The following is a 21,199-nucleotide window of genomic DNA, read 5'->3' on the forward strand; positions in this document are numbered from 1 at the left end:
TAACTCAACTGTCACTTTGTACTCAAACAATAACATTCAACAGTTCACACAGTTCACAATAAATACCCATATAATGTTCAAACACCATTAAACAATGTATCCTTTACAGTTTTTGATGTTTAACCGTTAGCTTTTTCTTGTAGCTATTATGAAACGTTGTTGACAACCGATCCAAGTTCAACATATAATGTGTCAAACTCACCAAAACCGCTGTTTTCTAATTTAATTATGTTTCCTTCAGGTTCGCGATCAGGTAAGTATTGTCTTTCTTCTTTCCTGGCTTCTTAAAATCAACTTGTTAATTAATTATTTCCCTCATTAATATCTTTGATCTTTCCGCTTTCTCTCTCTGCCGTTGCTCTCCGGTTTTTACGTGCGCGAGTTGTTCTCTTAAAGGGGAAGCAGCACTATATTCCTAACTGGCATGTTTTCATTCAAATTCCCTATAGGCTCTAATTATGTACTATAACTATGGTCATTGAAACCATATTTTAATGTGGGTTACACTACCGTTTGACCCTGCCTGTACGACCAGGTTTTTGTCTCGTCCTGCTAATAAAAGCTCGCAGATGGATCCGCTCGCCTCTCCCCTCTCACTCCCCGTTACAGAACACTCCGAAAAAACGAGCAAGAGTCCAATGGGCAGGCGGCGAGACAGTTGAGACGAGATGGCCAGGCGAGGGAACTAAACACAGGGAACAAGGGAACTAGGTGTAGTGTAGTGACAGGGTGAGAGCGACATCTGGCGGCGAGCGGACCGCAGGACACCGACCAGATTCGTAACAATAATAATATATAATATGAGTGTTTAATAATTCTGTGTGGTGATGGGAATTTAACTCAATAGGATCATAAGCGGGATCATTAGATTTTAAGACATTTTAAACAAAGTTAATTTAACATGTACATTACCATTATAACCGAAAGTTACTTTACAAATCATATCTTTTCACATCCATGAGTTAAGGGTAAATGCAACTGCAGTTATGAAATATATATACTGTTTGACTGACTAATGAATGTTTAACTGTGTAATGAACATTATTTTATTCATTATTAGATGTTGATTCAAAATAAAAGGGTTTAATGCAGTAATTGTAATGCAGTTTTTAGGTACTTATTTCTAAAACCTAAACACTGAAAACTGAAAATAATTCAATAATATTATTAACCACGATACTGTTTCTTTTGCAGTGCATTAATATGATATTAACTACTGTCTTCATGCATTTGTGAATTAAGTACAATATTTTAATTTACTTTGATTTATTTTGTTGTTCTACATGTAAATATATGTGTGGTAAGCTATGATATTTTATGTTTCTAATTTAAAAAGACAGCATTTGATACGGATTTGCTGTCGATTGATATACTTGTGCTCCACTAGAGGGCGCTGTGAGGTTTCAGATTGCAATGTGTAACTCATGAATGAGTTGGAAATGTGAATGAGATCACAGAAAGACCCTGTAAAGGCTCAGGGTGATGCATGTAGTTGCTATTACAACCAGCTAATGACTCAAAGTTCTGGTTCACAGTGACTAATAAACCTCCCCAATCCAGATGAATGAGCTGATTTCAGATTTACTGGCTCTAAAGTTGTGGATGTTTTTTATGGTCTCAGAGGAACACTAATAACTCAGCGTTGTTGTTTTTTAAATGACGCTTCCAGACTGAAGTCAGTTCTTGAAACTGTAATAATATTTGACTATTTTTGAAGTATTTTTGATTAAATAAATACAGTCTTGGCGAGCAGTCGATGCTTCTTTTAGAAACATAAACCGAGACGAGCCTTACCTGGGTGATTCTCACGAAAACGTAAAACTTAAATATTTTAAAATTGATGTGACAAACATGAAAGAACATAATGTATAGGTTCTGCACATACATGTAAAAGCAAACTACTATTTTTCAATTTATTAAATAAATATTAAATGAACACATGTTGCGGTAATGATACATAAGTTACGGAAATGAGGCTGATTATTTCGGTAATGATAATTTGTATACTAAGAATTGTATTGTACATTAAGAATAAGATACAGTTAAAATCGAATATAACATTTAATGTAGAAAATAAATTAGATAATAACCCAATGAAGACAATACTGTTCTCTACCTTGCACTAATAGTCATTTCAACATAGACATTCAACATTCTGCTAAAATTCTCATTACTGAAATGCTGTTACGGTTGCTGCGTGCTGGATGGAACGAGACGAGAGACGAGATAACAAGCAACAATATATTTAATATAAACTTCTGGTAGCATAAGCTGGAACAGGCAGGAACACAGAGCGATAATCCACACACGTAGAACAAACAAACGTTAAAGACCGACCAGGGGCTAAAGACAAAGACAGACTTATAAAGGGTAACTAATAATGACAGACAGGTGAACCAAATAATGCTAACAAGGACAAAACCAAATCAGACAGATCAACGGGGGGAGACAATGGGAGAAACCAATAAAACAAACAGACAGAACTGTAACATTACGCCCCCCTCCGAATAGGCGCGTCCTCGCGCCGTAGAAAACAAAACAAAACAAAACAGACTAGGAGGCGAAAAAACAGAAAAACCAGAGTCCATGGGGGAGGAGGCTTCGGCGGAGGACGGAACCCCGGAAGGGGGACAAAACCCAGAGTCAACAGAGTCCAAGGGGGCGACGAAGGTGGGAGGAGCCAGGGAGGAAACAGGAGGGACCCGGAGCAGGAGAAGCAGAGGGAGACCCAGACCGCAGCCATGATGACCCACGGTGGAGCCGATGGAGGGAGGAGCCATGGTGGAGGAAGGGCTGACGACTCCAGGGGGCCGACCGACAGAGGCGGAGCAGCTGGCGGAGGAGCCCGAGGCGGAGACGGAGAGCCGAAGATCCAGGGCGACACCGAGGTTCCGGAGGGCCAAGGCGGAACCAGAGGCTCTGGCAACCGAGGCGTAGGCGGAGATCCAGAGGTCCGCGGCGGAGCCGGAGCGACAGAGGATGAAGGCTGTGCCAGAGGGAGGGAGGAGGTCCACAGAGCCGGTGGGACGGAGTGACGAGGCGCAGCCGTAGGAACAGAGTCCTGAGGTGATGAAGGGCCGACGACCGACCAGGGCGGAGCCGGAAAGACGAGGGAGCCCGGTGGAGCTGGTGGACTGATGGGCGACGATGGAGACGAGGGCGCTGAGAGCCGTGGTGGAGCCGCAGGGTCGGAGGGCCGAGGCGGAGTTCTGGACTCTGAGGCTGGAGGCGGAGATGAGGGATCCTCCAGCCCTGACGCCGATGGAAGCTGGCAGACCCGCGGCGAGCCCACTGCACAGGTAGTGGGCTGAGGGTGAGCAGAGGGGCTGTCAGGGGACAGCGGTGACCAGACAGACAGAAGAGGGGGGGTGGGTGGGAATTCCATACCGACAGGTAGATCATGACAGGTAGGTATATCCGTAGAAAAGTCTATTAAATCTCCAGAGTTAGTTTCCAGAACTTCAGTAAAGAAGTCAATCAAGTCCCCAGAGTTCAGTTCAAGCTCACCCCAGCGGTGGTGCAGTGGGCAGGGCTCTCCATAGCCCTCTCTTGCTCCACGCAGCACTCCACCTTTACGGTAGTTTTAGCCGGCTCTCGCACCTGGTCGGACGTGTTGGGCTCTGGCTCTGTGGCGATCCTTTGCTCTGTCGCTCGTGGCTCTGGCTCGTCATCCGCGGTGGGCTCGGGCTCATACTCCGCGTGTCGGGGTGATGGTTGGCTGGGCTCTGGGTCTTGAGTGGGGCTGACGTCCTTCTCGACGATGCCGACAGTCCATGACGATCTACAGGACGCCAGCACCCACTCGATGTAATCGGCGATGCTCTCTCGAGGACCCTCCCCGGACAGCTGCGCCTTGATGGTGGGGTTCAATCCCACCCGATAGAACGTGCACAAGCAGCTGTCCGGGTAGTGTGTGTGTGGCACGAGGTGCATAAAGTCTCTGGTGTGGTCCTCGAGAGAGAGCGATTCCCCTGCTCCAGGATGATGATCTGAACGGCAGGATCCATGAAGAAAAATCAAAAACAAAACACTGAGAAAAAGGACGAAAAAATAAACGTAGGGGAATCACGCCGGGTAAACTGTTTTGGTCGGTCTTTCTGTTACGGTTGCTGCGTGCTGGATGGAACGAGACGAGAGACGAGATAACAAGCAACAATATATTTAATATAAACTTCTGGTAGCATAAGCTGGAACAGGCAGGAACACAGAGCGATAATCCACACACGTAGAACAAACAAACGTTAAAGACCGACCAGGGGCTAAAGACAAAGACAGACTTATAAAGGGTAACTAATAATGACAGACAGGTGAACCAAATAATGCTAACAAGGACAAAACCAAATCAGACAGATCAACGGGGGGGAGACAATGGGAGAAACCAATAAAACAAACAGACAGAACTGTAACAAATGCGTCCGGCTATGTCTGAACACGTTATGTTGTAATTAAAACATATTAAAATGAAAATATTCTGAAAAAAGTAAATGGATATTTTTCTAGATCTTTTCACATGACAGAAAAACTATAGACTGAATATTTATGTATAATAGTAATGATACAATAGTGGAAAAATTAAGTGTCCATCACCGATTTTCTCATACTCCATTTTTTAGGGGCCATTTACACACACATTTTTTTTTAAATAAAAATTTTGATTTTCAAATAAGCAACACATGTGGCAGAACCTTTAAAATAGCTACCAGGTAGGCAGATATATACTTATATTTTTCTAGTTAAAAGTTAAAAATGAACTTATCAGACCATGCACACGACAAATTAATTATCATTACCGAAACAAGTAGTTTGCCACATTTAGAAAAATATTTGATAAACAATTTTCTATAAAAATGGACTTCATTAATGTCTGATTATGTACATTGAATAAAAAATTGGCTACATTATAATGGCTTCTCTGTTGTTAGCAAAACATGCTAGGGCACCTCATCCTCCGCAACACCATTCTCACATTCCGCAACAATTTAAGGCAAGTTGCGGTAGAGAGAACTTCTATTTCGGTAATGAGAATTAAATCATATAAGCTACTTTTAAAAGGAAAATTAGTTATTAATTTAAATATTATTTTATAACTGTTGATATTTTGCTTTATGTCCTGTTTAATTGTAAACAGTAAGCAAGTGAAAAAGGAAAGCTTAGGCAAAGGCTAGGGTGACAAATTTTATAGAAAACATTTATACCAACCCACTAACTCTCCAGGAAGGAGAGAGATGTTATGGGTTGAAGATTACAGCAAGATTAATTATCAAAAAAAACTGTCTACAGTGTTGAAATGCCTAGACAAATGTGCACACTCACACACATGTTGGTATATCTATGACTATGAAGACTTTCCATAGGTGTAATGATTTTTATACTGAGCTACAGTATTTTCTATACACTAATCCCACCCCTAAACACAACCCTCCCAGAAAACTTTGTGCCATTTTACAATTTTAATAAACAGTATGTTTATTTACAGTGTTGGGGGTCACACATTACAAGTAACGCGAGTTAACTAATATTATTGCTTTTTCCAAGTAACTAGTAAAGTAATGCATTACTTTTTAATTGACAAGAACATATTGACAAGATGGGGTTTTTTTTATTACCAAATCGCATATTTAATATTTAATATAGTTAGTACCGTGGTGTTTTAATAGTTTAATAGTTACATTTAAATGTTTAAATCTATGCTGCATAATTTTTTATTCTAAATTAAGAACTTTTAAATAATAAGCGAGTACAAAATAAAAACATTTTTACAAAGTATTTATAGGCCTATTATAAATCTGTCCGGACAGATTTCCCAGGAAACTGCATACTTCCTTATTTGCATTTCAGCCATATTCATAAATAAAGGATAGAATGGCAGGCTAATACTACAAACAAGTGATGTAAGAAACAAAGTTATGAAACTCTGAATCAACTGAATCAATCACAAAATGATTCACTGTTTCAAAGTCCTCAAAAAGCCACACGCTGGTGACACCTGCTGATCAAAACGAATGAAACTTAAGCCAAACACGTATAAAACACCTTCTACAAACCAAATGCAATGAACAAATCATTTCATACCATTAAATATGAAAAGTTTGTATTATGTGTGTGTGTTAATTGGTTTGGTTTGTTTTATGGAGAACATGGTTAATCCGCCACTAAGACCTTAACTACTAATGTCTACACATTTATAAAACTGATCCGAGATCAGGTTTGTCTGGTTTATTATCTTTGTGGGGACTCTCCATAGGTGCAATGGTTTGTATACTGTCCACACTGTATTTTCTATCCCCTTACCCTAACCCTTACAGAAAACTTTCTGCATTTTTACTTTCTCAAAAAAATCTCATTCTGTATGATTTATAAGCTTTTGTACCCATGGGGACCTCAAAAAATTTCAGGTTTTACTATCACATTTGGTCCCCACAATGTAGCAAAAACAAGTTATTCATGAGCTCAAGTAACATTTCTAAACATTTCGAAGCAGTTATGACCAAACGAAGACTCGTTCACTGAAATCACGTGACTTTGGCGGTTTAACAGCTGCTCAGAATCACTGATTCAAAACAAATGATTCAAAAAAAAGCTTCATCACTAATTAGGCAGTAAAAGTTATCGTAGTGGTTTTAAGTCAATGAACCTCGAACCGAAGAGTTTAAAAGCAGAAAGTCAAAGCTCACAATGAATCAACACAGTTTGCGTAGAATCACATTTGACAAGTTCACAAACCAATGCTGATCTTTATAACAATACCAATCTCTAAAGCAGATACTACTTTGGTCTTTAACCTATAACAAGTTAAATAGCCTAAGCAAAGTAACAGTTTCCACCAATTTACCTTATCAGATATGAATAATTAAGTTAACAACCATCATCTGTAACATGTCCGCTGTGTAACGTTACATTTAAAACAATTCATTCCACAAGCCAAAACAACACTGGAATATAAGCAGCTTACCTTCTCATAAGACATATTTCTAGGAAATCCGTCTTTCTGTCTTTTCATTTTGATGTTGTTAGTGAAATTCGCTCTGAATGAAGCATCATCTGTAATCACAGCGAAACCGATTCAAAACATTAGATTCATCCGCGCCGAATCGAACAGCGGAGCCGAAACACAACTCACGTAACGACCAAAACAGTGCTCATCCGCATATTATTTGTAGTTTCGTGCTTTACCGATAAAAGTTTTTTATTTATTTATTTATTTATTTTTTAAACACTTGCTTAGGAAAAACAATTGTAAAAAAAAAAAAAAAAGCGAAAGATGATTTAAGGATGACCAAAAAATACATCGAAATTAAAATTCAAAAGAAAAAGAGAGAGAAAAAAGATACATTAAAAATAAATAAATGAGAAAAAAATAAATACATAAGCAGATCACACAACAATAAACATAATCTTCCCTATATTATTATTAAATAAAAATTATACAAAAACACCAAAAAGACGGTAGGCAAAGATTTGATATAGATTTCGATATCCTCTTGAATGTGAGAAAAGTCGGGGGTAACTTTCATAATCTTGCTTTTGTGGATAAAAAATGTGCAAACAAAATAATTAAGTTGCAAAGGAAGTAAACATTTTGCTTCTCAAAAGTGAAAAATCCAAACAAAGTATTTGCTTTTGAGTTTGTTCCATGTGGTTTTATTATAAATTATATGTAAATGTAGGACATACGATAATTGAAACAGCTCAATTTTTATAAGAAATAATTAAAACAATCACTTTAACAGCAATATACTGTAAGCTTCACATATGACATTTAAACCCTCCAAACTGTCCACTGTAAGTGCTGTGTAAACATTGTTGATTTTCTATGGTAATTGACATCAGTTGAACAGCTGGTTGTGTGTTTGTAAAGGTTGCGTCTTCATGATCTACATTTCCACTAGATGCACTTTGTCTCAAAACGATTCTCTCTTGTCATACTTTGATCACAAAACCTCAAACTGTGCATCGGATCTGAGGTTTGGCCAATTTGGCAGAGAGTCACATGTTATGTGAAACACTGATTCACTCCAAAATGTAAATAGCAGAGAGGTTTGTGATTAAATGACAGGACGGACGGATCGGTGTTTCCCTGATGGGCCTGTTACGCCGCACAACCTCAAATGTGAATCTGTGGTCTGGAGGACGTCCAAACAGCATCTCAGCGCTGCCAGACACTTCCAGATTTCTACAAATGATCATTAGACGAGTCTAGTTTAGGCCTCAGTATCTCTCTTTCTCTCTTCCTGTATCATCATCACATTCACAATGACGTTTCAGGTAATTTCACTGATGATCCAGAAAGCACTACAATCCAACACAACAATCACTCAATTCATCAATAATGCTGGGGAAAATATTTATAACTAGCATAACTAGGACAGATGGCTTTCTTTGTATCAAACTTTCTTTCTCTTAGATTAAAATACATAAAATTATGACCATAAAAGTATCAGTTTTACTGAAGTCACTCAAAAAAATATCTATTCATCATTACTAAAAATATATGATAAAAATATGATCCGATATGACTATTGTTCAATTTATTGAGTGTTATAATCATCAATGTGTGATCATGTGCGTGTCAGAGTGACTAAAACAACACTGAACCTTATTTAGAAAAATGTACATCTTCAGGATGACAGTACTGTCAACACACCTGTGGATTCAGATATTTGCATGGTCATGAAACATATTTGGTTCCTGGAAAAAACAAACAGAAAAACACGAAAAGTGAATCATTGTTTTATGTTGCTTATGATTCTCTGTTATGTTTCTCAGTATTTCTCATGTGATTCTAATGAAACTAATAAAATGTCATTTTATTAATCATTTAATGAATCCTTAATCATTTATTCACTTTAGTCACATTTATAAACATGTGAATGTCATTCATTATGTCACAAAATTTCACTTACACAGAAAGGTTCACAAACACACCAACAAGGTGTAAATCATGACATGTTCTGTATCTAAATCATGTCAGAAATCCATTAAATGAAAGTTACTTTTTCATTAGTATCTTCAAATTCGTGTTTCTACTATTATTAAATATTTATTTCTATATTTATATTGTTATCTGTGAGCAAAGATGACTTGATAAACTGGACCTGGATTAGTGTTATACAATATACCAGTACTAAAAACTTTCATGATACTCTGCTTTTAAAATGGTATACGATTCCTCAATAAACTTAAAGCTTGAAAAAGAACTTAGTGCAGCACACGCAGACTATCACACGAATTCAGATCTCTTTCACTACTTATTGCTCTTCAATGGTCAAAACACACACAATCATGTTAAAATCACTGTAAAATCACTTATTTTGCAACACTAGCTCATGGCTCAAATATAAGTCAAATGAGTATTTATTTAATGACAATAAACTTTTTCCACCATCCAAGTTTGATAGAGCAATTGAGGTCAATAATAACTTGTCTAATTTGGGTTATACCTTTAGCTCTGTAGATCTGTATTTACCTCGACTCTATCATAGACTAGTAGTGACTCACCATAGACCTGTGTGGTGACACTGGCAAGTTTTTTATTTTTAGTTTATTTTTAAATGCTCAAAAAAGCAGGGCAGACACACACTGGTCAAGAGAGAGATATCAGTTTTATTTCTGTTTTTCTTAATTAATAGATAACATAACGAACTGTAAGGTCCATGTGGGTCGTCTATTATTTGAAGAGTTCATTTGCAAAAACAGATTTTTTCTCAGTTTTTAACAATTTGAACAATTTTCAAAAATCATGTTTTTTCATTGTGCATTCCAATGAATCTCAGTCAAACCGCAGTTGGGTTATTTTGATTAAGTAAAAAAACAAAAAAAAACAAAATACAGCTAACTAACAATAAAAACATGGAAGAAAATATGGTAACAATAAAAAACAAAGAAGAAAAAATGGAGTTGTCTGTTTTTGCAGATAAACTCTTCATTTAATTACTTTTCCTGTTGTTTTAGATTTTTGTTATTGTATTTTATGTGATATTTTAGTCAGGTGTCGTGTCGAAATCATAATCTTGGTATCGTGACAACATTAACTGAAGTTAACTTAAAGCCCAAATAAACTTGATTTGCATGTTTTCAAATGAACCGTATGTCAGTGTCCTGCGGCTCATAATCAAATGACTTCATATGTGGACACATCAAACTTTCTCAACTCTTGGACTGTGGAATTTATGTTAAGAATGTAATAAGAAAATGATTAAAGATTTATTATCTGTCTGAAAAAAACAAATGTAAACACTTGTGTCTCTAACAGGCTGCTGTCTCTGGTAATGATGTCTCGTCAAAATCAGAATTTGCTGTTGCTGATGATCATCTGTTGTGCTCTGTGCCAGATAAGTATGTTGCATTAGAAATGCTTTTATCAACTTGAAGAGAAATATGTGTCAATGAATATGTTGTTTGGTGCACATAAGGGAAAAAAATGTGTATGTGAATGTAAATGTGGCCGTCTAAATGTTGACATCTAATACAGTGTTATACCATGTCATACATCATTATATAATAGTGTAATAATGTTGTGTTTGTGCAGCCTGTTCAGAAAAACTGATAATCCAAGTCGATTCGACAGATCAGTGCTTCTGGAACGAAGGTAGCTTACAATATTCAGGTAGATGAGAAATATACTGCTAACATGAATGTATTAAACTGCATATGTATTATCTGAAAGCACTTGTGACGACTGACAAACTCATTGCTTTCATTTCAGGTTCTTTTTCAGATATAAAACGGAAATGTCTGACAGCTCATGAACCAATGGGGCCAATGGTCAAACTAAATATCTCTTGTCTTGGTAAAACCTACATATATTTTATTTATAAGCCATTCTTGAATTCAAAGTATTTCTTTAACAAATGTAAATGTTCTCTGTGGCTTCAGGACAATGCAGATCATACAGTTTCAACATAAAACAGGCGGAGAATTATGAAATCAGAATGAATGAGACTGTTAAAGGCATAAAACTGTGGTTATTGACAAATGGATCTAATTGTCTGTTATCACTTCAGAATCAGTTCAGATTAGGTGTGTGTTATTGTGTCCTATAAGGTCTGTAATGAGTTCCTGTGAAAGGACAGACAATTATACAAACAGTGTATATTAGATTAGTTATATTTAGTAAACACTGTAATCATTTAAATCTCTTCCCTCTTCCCTAGAATTTGAGACGTGCCAGGCACAGGGAGGCATAATGAGCATCAGCAGCATTTCACAGACAGGTAAAATAAGATTCATCCATCCATCATGCCTTCAATTAGGACAGAACAGTTGGTTATTTAATGGGTGTAACAGGACACTGGAATAAGCTCGCCCTTTTTTTCTTCTTTTTTTTTTTTTCTTTTTTTTTTTACCTTTTTTATTTTTTTAAATGTGCATTATTTAATTTACATTACTTTGTCGTGTTATATTCTTCTGGAAGTAAATAAGAGAGAAAGGAAGGCTGTGCCAATGAATGTAGAGCTTAAATACAGAACACAACAGTTTTCAATACTTTAGGTTACTATTAGGTTAAACTATATTATTAGTATCTAGACCAGCATTTCTGAACAGGGTCAGAGAGGTTTGTACAGGTCAAGTTTTCATTAAATATTCAAGACAAAGCAAGTATAAAACTTGAAATCACTTTTTAGTTTTTTATTTTTAAGAATTTAGATTCACTTCAGTGAAACATGCAAAAGGGGTGTAAAAAAGTCAAATTGCTTATCTCATAACCCACTGCCAAGTGTTTTAAATGAAGCAATTTTTCACTAAATTTTAGTACATTTCTCTAAAGCAACTGATTTCTAATTTATCCTCTAAAAGATCTACAAATTAAATTATAAAATCCATAATAAGGTGTCAGTTTCAGCTATTACCTGTTATGAGGCTGTAAATTATAGGCTACGCTTTAATCATAGAATCAGTTTTAATTATCATTTGCATTTTATTCCTTTGTTGTTCTGTAATTATTATTCAGTGCAGAACTTTTTTCATATGCATGATTTCATAATTATATTGAAATATGTGTTGTCATGATCTCTTGAGGATGCCAGAACATCAGTCCTGTTGGTCCTGAAGACAAATGTAGAAACGCCCAATATAACAATGATACATGCAGCGGTAAGTCTGTTACAAACTTCGTCAGCGATTCGCCTGACGTTTTTGCATCGCGCTCAATGTGGAAAGGCCTTAAGTCTAGAATTATAAACTGCTTCTCAGAAGTTGTTTCTGTTGCCAGTTTCACACCCACCAAGATATGATTTCAGAATCAAAATAAATATAGTACAACTTGCTTGCTTACTTGATTTTAAAAAGCATGTAATTCAACATGAAAAGTTGACACTGTTTAGCGCTGTAAATTAACAGTTAGTAAAATCTTGAAAAAATTAATTACTGCAATAATATGACTGAATCATGTCTATAATAAATATGTGAACTGAAGAACTGTGTTTCTTGGTTTAGAAATAACTAACATAATCTTAAATCTTTAAAATTGTTTCAATTATCGCACATTTGCAATAAAAAACATTCATTATTTATTTCTGTGCTGAAGGGAATAAAGAAAGCAGATACATTCTGCATTTAATTGGCAGTAATTGGATGTGTGTGACCTGCACTGATGGAAGATCAACCACCGTTACACCACTGTCACACACCACAACTCGCCATCTAACTACCAGTTCAACATCACATACGACAACTCCTGAACCAACTACAAGTTTCACATCATATACAACAACTCTTGAGCCAACTTACACTGTTCCTCAGTTATCACAGCAATTCTTCTTTTCACAGGTTGTTGAGAGTCAAGGTGGCATAAAAACAGACTATTCCTGGTCTGTAAATATTTCCAAGGAGGCTTTTGATAAATCACGTCTTGAAAACAATGGAAGTGCATTTGTTGGAGTTCTACGATTTAAAAACTTGAGAAACAAGGTATTGCATGCTACTTGTTTTGTTTTTTTCCCCCCAAGTCTTGTATGGAAAGATTCTTAAAAGTTTCTACTTTTGGACAATTTTTTTTGATCAGGTACATTCACACATATTTATATTTGATTCATGATTGCTTTCTTGTTTTCTGATTTAGGACAAAACCAAAAATCAGACTGTTTTGAACAATGAGGTTTATGGAATAACGATGAGGGCCAATATCTCTAACCTTACCGACAATATTGACATGTTCTTTACACATACTGATAAGGTAATGACGGTTTTGTTGCAGAATTTATCTTGTTATAATGACCAGACATCATGAAATCAATCAAAATATAAACATGTTCTTTCAGGACATTAAGGCGTCCTGTGTTTCTTGGGATGGCAAAGGTGAATTCATTTATTACTGTACTGATCAGTTCCTATTACCAAACCCAGTTTATTTTTTATAAATATAGTTATCTTTTATTTGAAGGAGAACTTAGTTGGACGATGTTCGGCTGTGAAACAGAAATCAACAACAACACCATAAAGTGCTCCTGCTCACATCTGACGTTCTTTGCAGTGCTGATGGTGAGAAAAAAAAAAGAATTTATGTTTTTATAATTCATGTTTTAATTAAAGATCCCACTAAATCAAAATTAGAGTCTTTTAGTCTACATTTACATGCTAATGAACATGCTGCATATTTCTTTATTTGAATAATTTGTGAGAAAAACACAGACAGGATCAAAATCGCAAAGTACGCAAATTTCTCTAATGACATCCTTGAAAATGAGTTCCGTTCGAATGGGGCTATAAAAAGCAGTTTATATTCTAAAATCTGTCTGGGTTTTGTTCTAAATTAATTTTTGTTGTAAATTAATTAACATTTGGTTGTAAAGGTACTCCTGCTGACATAAATGTAGAGCACCAAGCTGCTACGAAGCGTCCTGTGGATCACCTTTATGAGACTGACCAGGACCAGAGTAATCAAGCACAGCATCAGCATTGACATTTTCATCTGACTTTATTTTGGCTAGGTCCAGATTTCTCTGCAGTTGTTGTACATTGTAAAAAGAAAATGCTGAATATCCATTCACACCATGCAACAGGCAGCAGTATAAACCTGACTATTATCCGCCAAAATGCAGATTTGTCACAACTCACACGACAACTAATGCAAATGTGATTAGGGCAGACGTGACTAAGTTTGATTTTATCTATTTACTAACAAAAAAAATTAAAATGTATTAAAATAACTACATTATATGAACATCTATTTTTGATTTAAAAATACTATTTAATAATAAATAAATAAATAAATAAATAAATAAAAAATATCTTTCAATCACTAGGGGCCTGGCTGCCCCTACAAACTATGCCCATGCATAAAACAAATCTAAATGAAACAAAAACAGCAGATGGACTGCATGAGAACTCAAATTCACTCTCTGCCAGCAGGTGGTGCTTAATCCAGGCTCACGCTACAGGACTTTTACACCAATTTATTCTCGATTTTTCCTTCCTGAGAATCTGAGAAAAAAACCTTGAAGATCTCAGTCAGGTTCAATGTTCAGCACAGATTGTCTTGAAATGCGCCACACATTTGATACTTAGGATTTTAAATCGGAATAATTACATCAGTACTTTTAAATTGCGCAACCAGAAAACAAGCTGCTGTACGGGTCCATTGGAACAGTGGAAGTGCTGGGGTGGAATCGCCTCAGTTTTGAATGTACCGGATGAGTGTAGAAAGCTGCTAGTCACACTAGCTAACACATGTAAATATGACATTCTAGTTCCCGTTTCATAAAAGACTATAGAAAAGCGAGGATTAAAGTCTAAAACCTGACTTGAAATAACCTTACAAATCAATCGGGGATAAAGCGACAATTTAAGATTACACAATTTTACACAGTCAAGAGAATCTGATTTGCATGCTTATTCTTAAGCAGCGTTTAATGTCGATCATGGATCAAATTGACTCACCATGGCAAACAGTGAATATATTTGTGCTGTTTAATGCATTTGAGATTGTGTTTTCCTCAGTGCATGCAAGTCATGTAAATATGTCCATTTTGCTGTCAGAAGTGGGTCAGTGCGAGTAAACATTCAACGATTTTAAAAATCCTCCTGCTGATCTGTGTGTTTTTTTCTGTTCCACAGTCTCTGCCAGATGCAAATGAAACAGGGCAATTTCTGGAATCGCTGACGTTAATCTCTTCTATCGGCTGCGGCATCTCCATGTTTTTTCTGTCCATCACTTTATTCATGCATGTCCTGCTGCGGTAGAGTATCTTCATATCTAGTTAGTTTTGTTTACTTAAAGTATTGAAGGTTATAAAGGTTACAAAGGTTACAGTTGTTTCTGTGTTTTAATGGGAAAGCCAAATCAAATCCGGCCACGAAGATCTTGATGAACATGTTTGTGTCTTTGTGTCTACTGAATGCTGCGTTTTTGTCAAACGAGAGCGTCGCTAACACACAAGACAACACTGCGTGCGTCTTCATAGCGCTGGTCCTGCATTACTCCATGCTGGCCTCATTCACCTGGTTCTTCATTCAAGCTCTTCATATGTACTTATGGCTCATCAGACAGAACGTCACCATCACAAACTACATGAGGAAGATCACCGTGTTGGGCTGGGGTGAGTTACAGCAACAAAACACCTATTAAAGTGCCCCTATTATGCCATTTTAAAGGTTGCTAATATTGTTTTAATAGACTCCCAAAACAGGTTTACATGTATGCAAGGTCAAAAAACACTTCAGTTTTCTCCAAAAATAGATTTAATTTTACCCCATTTCTAAATGATTCATAAACGACTCGTGCGAAGCAGTTCGAAGAATCAGTCTCTCTAAACCCCTCCTTACCGTAAACCCTCACTGCTGTGATTGGTCAGATGGCGCAGTCCTTTATGATTGGTCTACCGCGTACAGCGTGTCGGAAAACGAAACGCCTATTGCCATAACTGACTAACAGCCCTGGATACTTGTCAATACATAGAAAAGATGGCATCGATTTTCCCATAACAATTCCAGCCAGAGTCTGACGATGAAACGATTGAAGTGGCTGATCGACAAGTTAGCACGGTCTACCGTGGAAAGTGCTCGCAATTTGCTTATGTAAGCGAACCGGGCACACCTCTATGTTGTAAACTTCAACATTGTATAATGCATTAAGGCGGCACACCGAACACGGAAAGTACTGCGCTGGCCGCTGGGTTCAGTGCAGCCCTTCAGAGGGCAGTGGCAAAAGTTCATTTGAACAACTCATTTGAACTTTGTCTGCGGTGTGCGCGCTCCGCAACGCGTGCGCTTTGGTCGAGGCAGAAACAAGCCGTCCTCGCAGGGTGGAAGAAATTAAAACGAATGGGTTTCATAGCACAGCGCTTTCTGCATTCGGTGTGAAAGCCGCTTCGTGCGCCATCCTTTATCATTACTCCAACTAATGAGACAGACAGACAGTCAAGCTGCATCAATCACAAATTGTCAGACTACAGTGGGTCCACAGCTGAACAACAGAACTACAGAAGCGTGATTTAGCCGGTTAGCATGACATGTGCAGGGTTGTTACACAACATAACATACACAACTACTTATTTTGAACGATCGCTAGAAAATACAATCTGAATATAAAACAATTTTACTCACAGCATAGGATACAGCGTCTTCTGTATAATGTACGTGTAAATTTCCATGTGACGTAAACCACATGGAAATGTATGGGCGGGCAAGTTGTTCGCGACGTAGAACGTGGGCGGACATTATGCAAATGTGTTACTTCGTGACGTGTGGCCGTAACAGAAAAAGATTCGAAATCCTGACGACTCGTTCAGGCAAATGTGAGCCGACTCTTTTTTTTTTGATAGACAATAACTTTATGTATCGTGCACTGTCGGCTTCACAACTTTGCAGATAGTTTATGTTCACATACAGCTACATGACACACTACATGAAAGGTCATATTTGAAAAGGCATAATAGGGGCACTTTAAAATAAACCTGTTCCAAACCATCTAGTCTGATTGTAAGTTCACCCAAAGAAGAAAATGTATTGTTGTTGTGGTTGTTTTTGGCTTTTGGTGCTTGAATTTGTACTTCAATAATGAGGTCCAAACTTAAGAATACACTAGAAGTAAACATTTAAAAAAAAAAAAAAAAAAAAAAAAAATCTTTATTTGACAACATTAACTTACAATAGTGAAAGTCGTCTTTCCTCAGGTAGATTGCATGTTTTCTTGCTTAGATGGATGTTGTTCTTATGATCAATAATCACGTTGTTTGTATTCGCCAAAACTGATTTGCCAAAGTCAAAATGCAGCCCTAACCTTTGTCTCTGTGTGTTTTCAGTGTGTCCAGCTCCGATAGTCACAGTTATCGCTTCTGTCGGAGGATATAAAGCAGTGACCCTAAACGCAACGTCTGGAAAAATAGCAAGAATGTAAGTTGTTCTGATTTCAAAAAGCCATATATTTATACATTCATACTTTTTAATTATATTTCATTCTTTTCTAATTACAGGTGCTGCCTTACAAATCCTTACATTCACTACATAGTGAACATCGGCTACTACGCTTTAGTTTTCATCTTCACGACAGGAATCTTCATCATCATCGTCACTAAGGTCGTTCAGGCCAGAATCATAAGAGCGACTGACGGCAAGAGAAAGACGTTCAGAAAGCAGCTGATGATGGTGTTGAGTTTGTTCCTGCTCTTCGGTCTGACGTGGTCTGTGATGTTCTTCAGTTATGGAGCGATGATCATTCCCTCATATTACATATTCACTGTGCTCAACTCGTTTCAGGGTGAGAAACAATCACATGCATCAGTGCATTTAGTTTAGTAGAATACTTCTACTTTTCAGCTAATAATTTTAATTCATTCATGATTTTCAACAAATTATAATATTTAATTATTTTTAATGTTTAATTATATTTTTAAGTTAAGTTTTTTTTTTTCTTTTTATTTAATTAAATTATATATATTATATAAATTATATATAAATTATATTATATATATATAAATCCTGTATTATATATAGTCCTACATTATATATAAATATATATATTTAATTCTAAGAGGGTTATGATACATACATCAATATGATTGATTTGAGCAAAAGTCTGATTATATTCAGTTTAAAAAAATATGAATGACATTAATCATATCTTAAATGTATTTGAATTAGTTGAAATAAGTTTTTCTGATCTTTGTTTCAGGGTTTTTCCTCTTCCTGTATTACTGTCACATTCACAATGACGTTGCGGGTCATTTCTCAGATGATCCAGAAAACACCGACTCCAACACAAGCATCGCTCAATCCAGCATTAATGCTGTGGAAAATACATATAACTAGCATAATTAGGACATTAGGCTTTTTTTGTCAAAACTTTCTTTCTCTTAGACTAAAATAGAATTATAGTAGAATTCAGTAAAACTGAGTCAGTTTTACTGAAATCACTCAGAACAAAAGACAAATATCTGTTGATTGTTACTAAAAATTTGTAGAAGGATTGAATTGTGCTTTCAAATCTCTGATATGATCTGATATTCTGCTGTTCGATTTAAGCATTTTAATCATCATGTGTGTGTCAGAGTGACTCAAACAACACTGAAACTTATTTAGAAAAAAAAATTTACATCTTCAGGATGACAGTAATATCCGCATGCCTGTGGATTCAGACATTTGCATGGTCATTTGATACAGCAGGTGAACAATACCCATGAACATGGATATGAAACATATTTGGTTACTGGAAACACAACTAACAAAAAAACAAAACAAAAAAAAAAAAACACATTGTCAGAATCGGTGAATCAGTCATTGTTTTATGTTTCTTATTATTTTCTGTTACATTTCAAAATATTTCTTAATATTATTTATTATTTATTAATCATGATGGACTGACTCCAAAATCATTTATTTACTTTAGTGACACTTATAAACATGTGAATGTCATTCATTAGGTCACGAAATATCAAATTTCACTTACACAGAAAGGTTTACAAACACACAAAGTGTCAAAAAATGATATTTCAGGATATCTAAATCGTGTCAGAAATCCATTAATGAAAGTTACTTTTTCATTAGCAGCTTCAAATTGTTGTTGTTTCTACTATTATTAAATATTTATTTTCTATATTAATATTGTTATCTGTGAGCAAAGATGACTTGATAAACTGGACCTGGATTAGTGTTATACAATATACCAGTACTAAAAGCTTTCATGATACTCTGCTTTTAAAATGGTATAATTTTTCCTCAATAAGCTTAAAGCTTGAAAAAGAACTTAGTGCAGCACACGCAGACTATCATACGAATTCAGATCTCTTTCACTACTTATTGCTCTTCAACAGTCAAATACACACACAATCATGTTAAATCATGTTAAAAACACTGTCTTATGACTTAAGTGAACGTAAACATTTGAGAAAGAAAACCCATAATTGGATCCGTGCAGCTCTTAAAGTGACAGCAGGCTAATATTCCTGCTGCTGTCTGTATCTCTAATGTTAACCAAAACACAAAAGAGAAAAATCACTCACTGATCTTGACTTTAGTTTTAATAATTATTGATGCATATTTAATTCATACAGTGAAGACTGTCCTTTTGTTATTTACTTAAAAATAAATGTACATTTATGTTCTTATTACTAATAAAAAAGTAAAAATTACAAAAATGCCTATATCACGATATAAATTGTTATCATGAAATAAAATTACTAGGTGTGAAATACGACTGGTCATATTTTGCAACACTAGCTCATGGCTCAAATATACGTCAAATGAGTATTTATTTAATGACAAATAAACTTTTTTCTTTTTTGTCCACCCTATAAGTTTGATAGAGCAATTGAGGTCAATAATAACTTGTCTAATTTGGGTTATACCTTTAGCTCTGTAGATCTGTATTTACCTCGACTCTATCATAGATTCGTAGTGACTCACCATAGGTCTGTGTGGTGACACTGGCAAGTTTTTTTATTTTTAGTTTATTTTTAAATGCTCAAAAAAGCAGGGCAGACACACACTGGTCAAGAGAGAGATATCAGTTTTATTTCTGTTTTTCTTAATTAATAGATAACATAATGAACTGTAAGTTCAATGTGGGTCATCTATTATTTGAAGAGTTCATTTGCAAAAACAGATTTTTTTTCTCAGTTTTTAACAATTTTCAAAAATCATGTTTTTTCATTGTGCATTCCAATTAATCTCAGTCAAACTGCAGTTGGGTTATTTTGATTAAGCACAAAAATAAATAAATAAATAAAAAATACAGCTAACTAACAATAAAAACACAATAAAAACATGGTAATAAAAATGAAGAAGAAAAAAAGTTGAGTTTTTGCAAATAAACTGTTTTTTTTTTAATTACTTTTCCTGTTGTTTTAGATTTTTGTTATTGTACTTTATGTGATATTTTAGTCAGGTGTCGTGTTGAAATCATAATCTTGGTATCGTGACAACATTAACTGAAGTTTCCAGTTAAAGCCCAAATAAACTTGATTTGCATGTTTTCAAATGAACTGTACGTCAGTGTCCTGTGGCTCATAAACTTCATATGTGGACGCATCAAACTCCCTCATCTCTAGAACTGTGGACTTTATCTGAAGAACGTAACAAGAAAATGATTAAAGATTTATTAGATCTTGTTTGAAGAAAACTAAATGAAACACTTGTGTCTCTAACAGGCTGTTGTCTCTGGGAATTATGTCTTGTCAAAAGCAGAATTTGCTGTGGCTGATGATCATCTGTTGTTCTACAGGCCAGACAGGTATGCTGCTTTAAAAATTGCTTTTCTCAACTTGAAGAGAAATATATGCACCAATAGGTATGTTGTTTGGTGCCCATTAGAAAACAAGAGAAATAACATGATTGAAAAAAAAAACAGATTATGGCTGTGAGCATCTAAATTTTGAGATCTAATACAGAGTTTTATATCATGTCATACAGTGTTACATAACCTCAAATGTTGTCTTTAGTTGGTGACCCAGACAAACCAAAAGTCATCATCCAAATCAAATCAACAGATCAGTGTTTCTGGAATGGAAGTATCTTAACAAATTCAGGTAGATGTGAAAAATACTGCTAACATGACCCTGTAAATACTGTGTATATTTATTATCTGAAAACACTGACAAACAACTGACAGACTTACTGAGTTCATTTCTGTTCCTTTTTTTTTTCAGCCATAAAACTGGAATGTCTATCATATGATCATAAACATAAAAAGAATGTTGACATAATGAATGTCAAACTAAATATCTCAAATATCTCACAAGGTAAAACGGTTTCATTTATAAATCTC

At 35.8% G+C, this 21,199-nt stretch overlaps 1 protein-coding gene across 1 annotated transcript in view; it reads left to right on the plus strand.

The window, feature by feature from the left end:
- The window catches only part of LOC127160699 (adhesion G-protein coupled receptor G2-like), a 39,201-nt gene extending 20,955 nt beyond the window's left edge, over positions 1–18,246 (plus strand). Inside the window, exons 8-9 of the mRNA XM_051103352.1 lie at positions 17,515–17,695; positions 18,110–18,246. Of these exons, the coding sequence (XP_050959309.1) occupies positions 17,515–17,695; positions 18,110–18,246 (318 nt within the window). The remainder of the gene's footprint in view (positions 1–17,514; positions 17,696–18,109) is intronic.
- The last annotated feature ends 2,953 nt before the right edge of the window (positions 18,247–21,199 follow it).

This window comes from Labeo rohita, unplaced genomic scaffold (genome assembly GCF_022985175.1).
Source record: "Labeo rohita strain BAU-BD-2019 unplaced genomic scaffold, IGBB_LRoh.1.0 scaffold_433, whole genome shotgun sequence".
Lineage (NCBI taxonomy): Eukaryota > Metazoa > Chordata > Actinopteri > Cypriniformes > Cyprinidae > Labeo > Labeo rohita.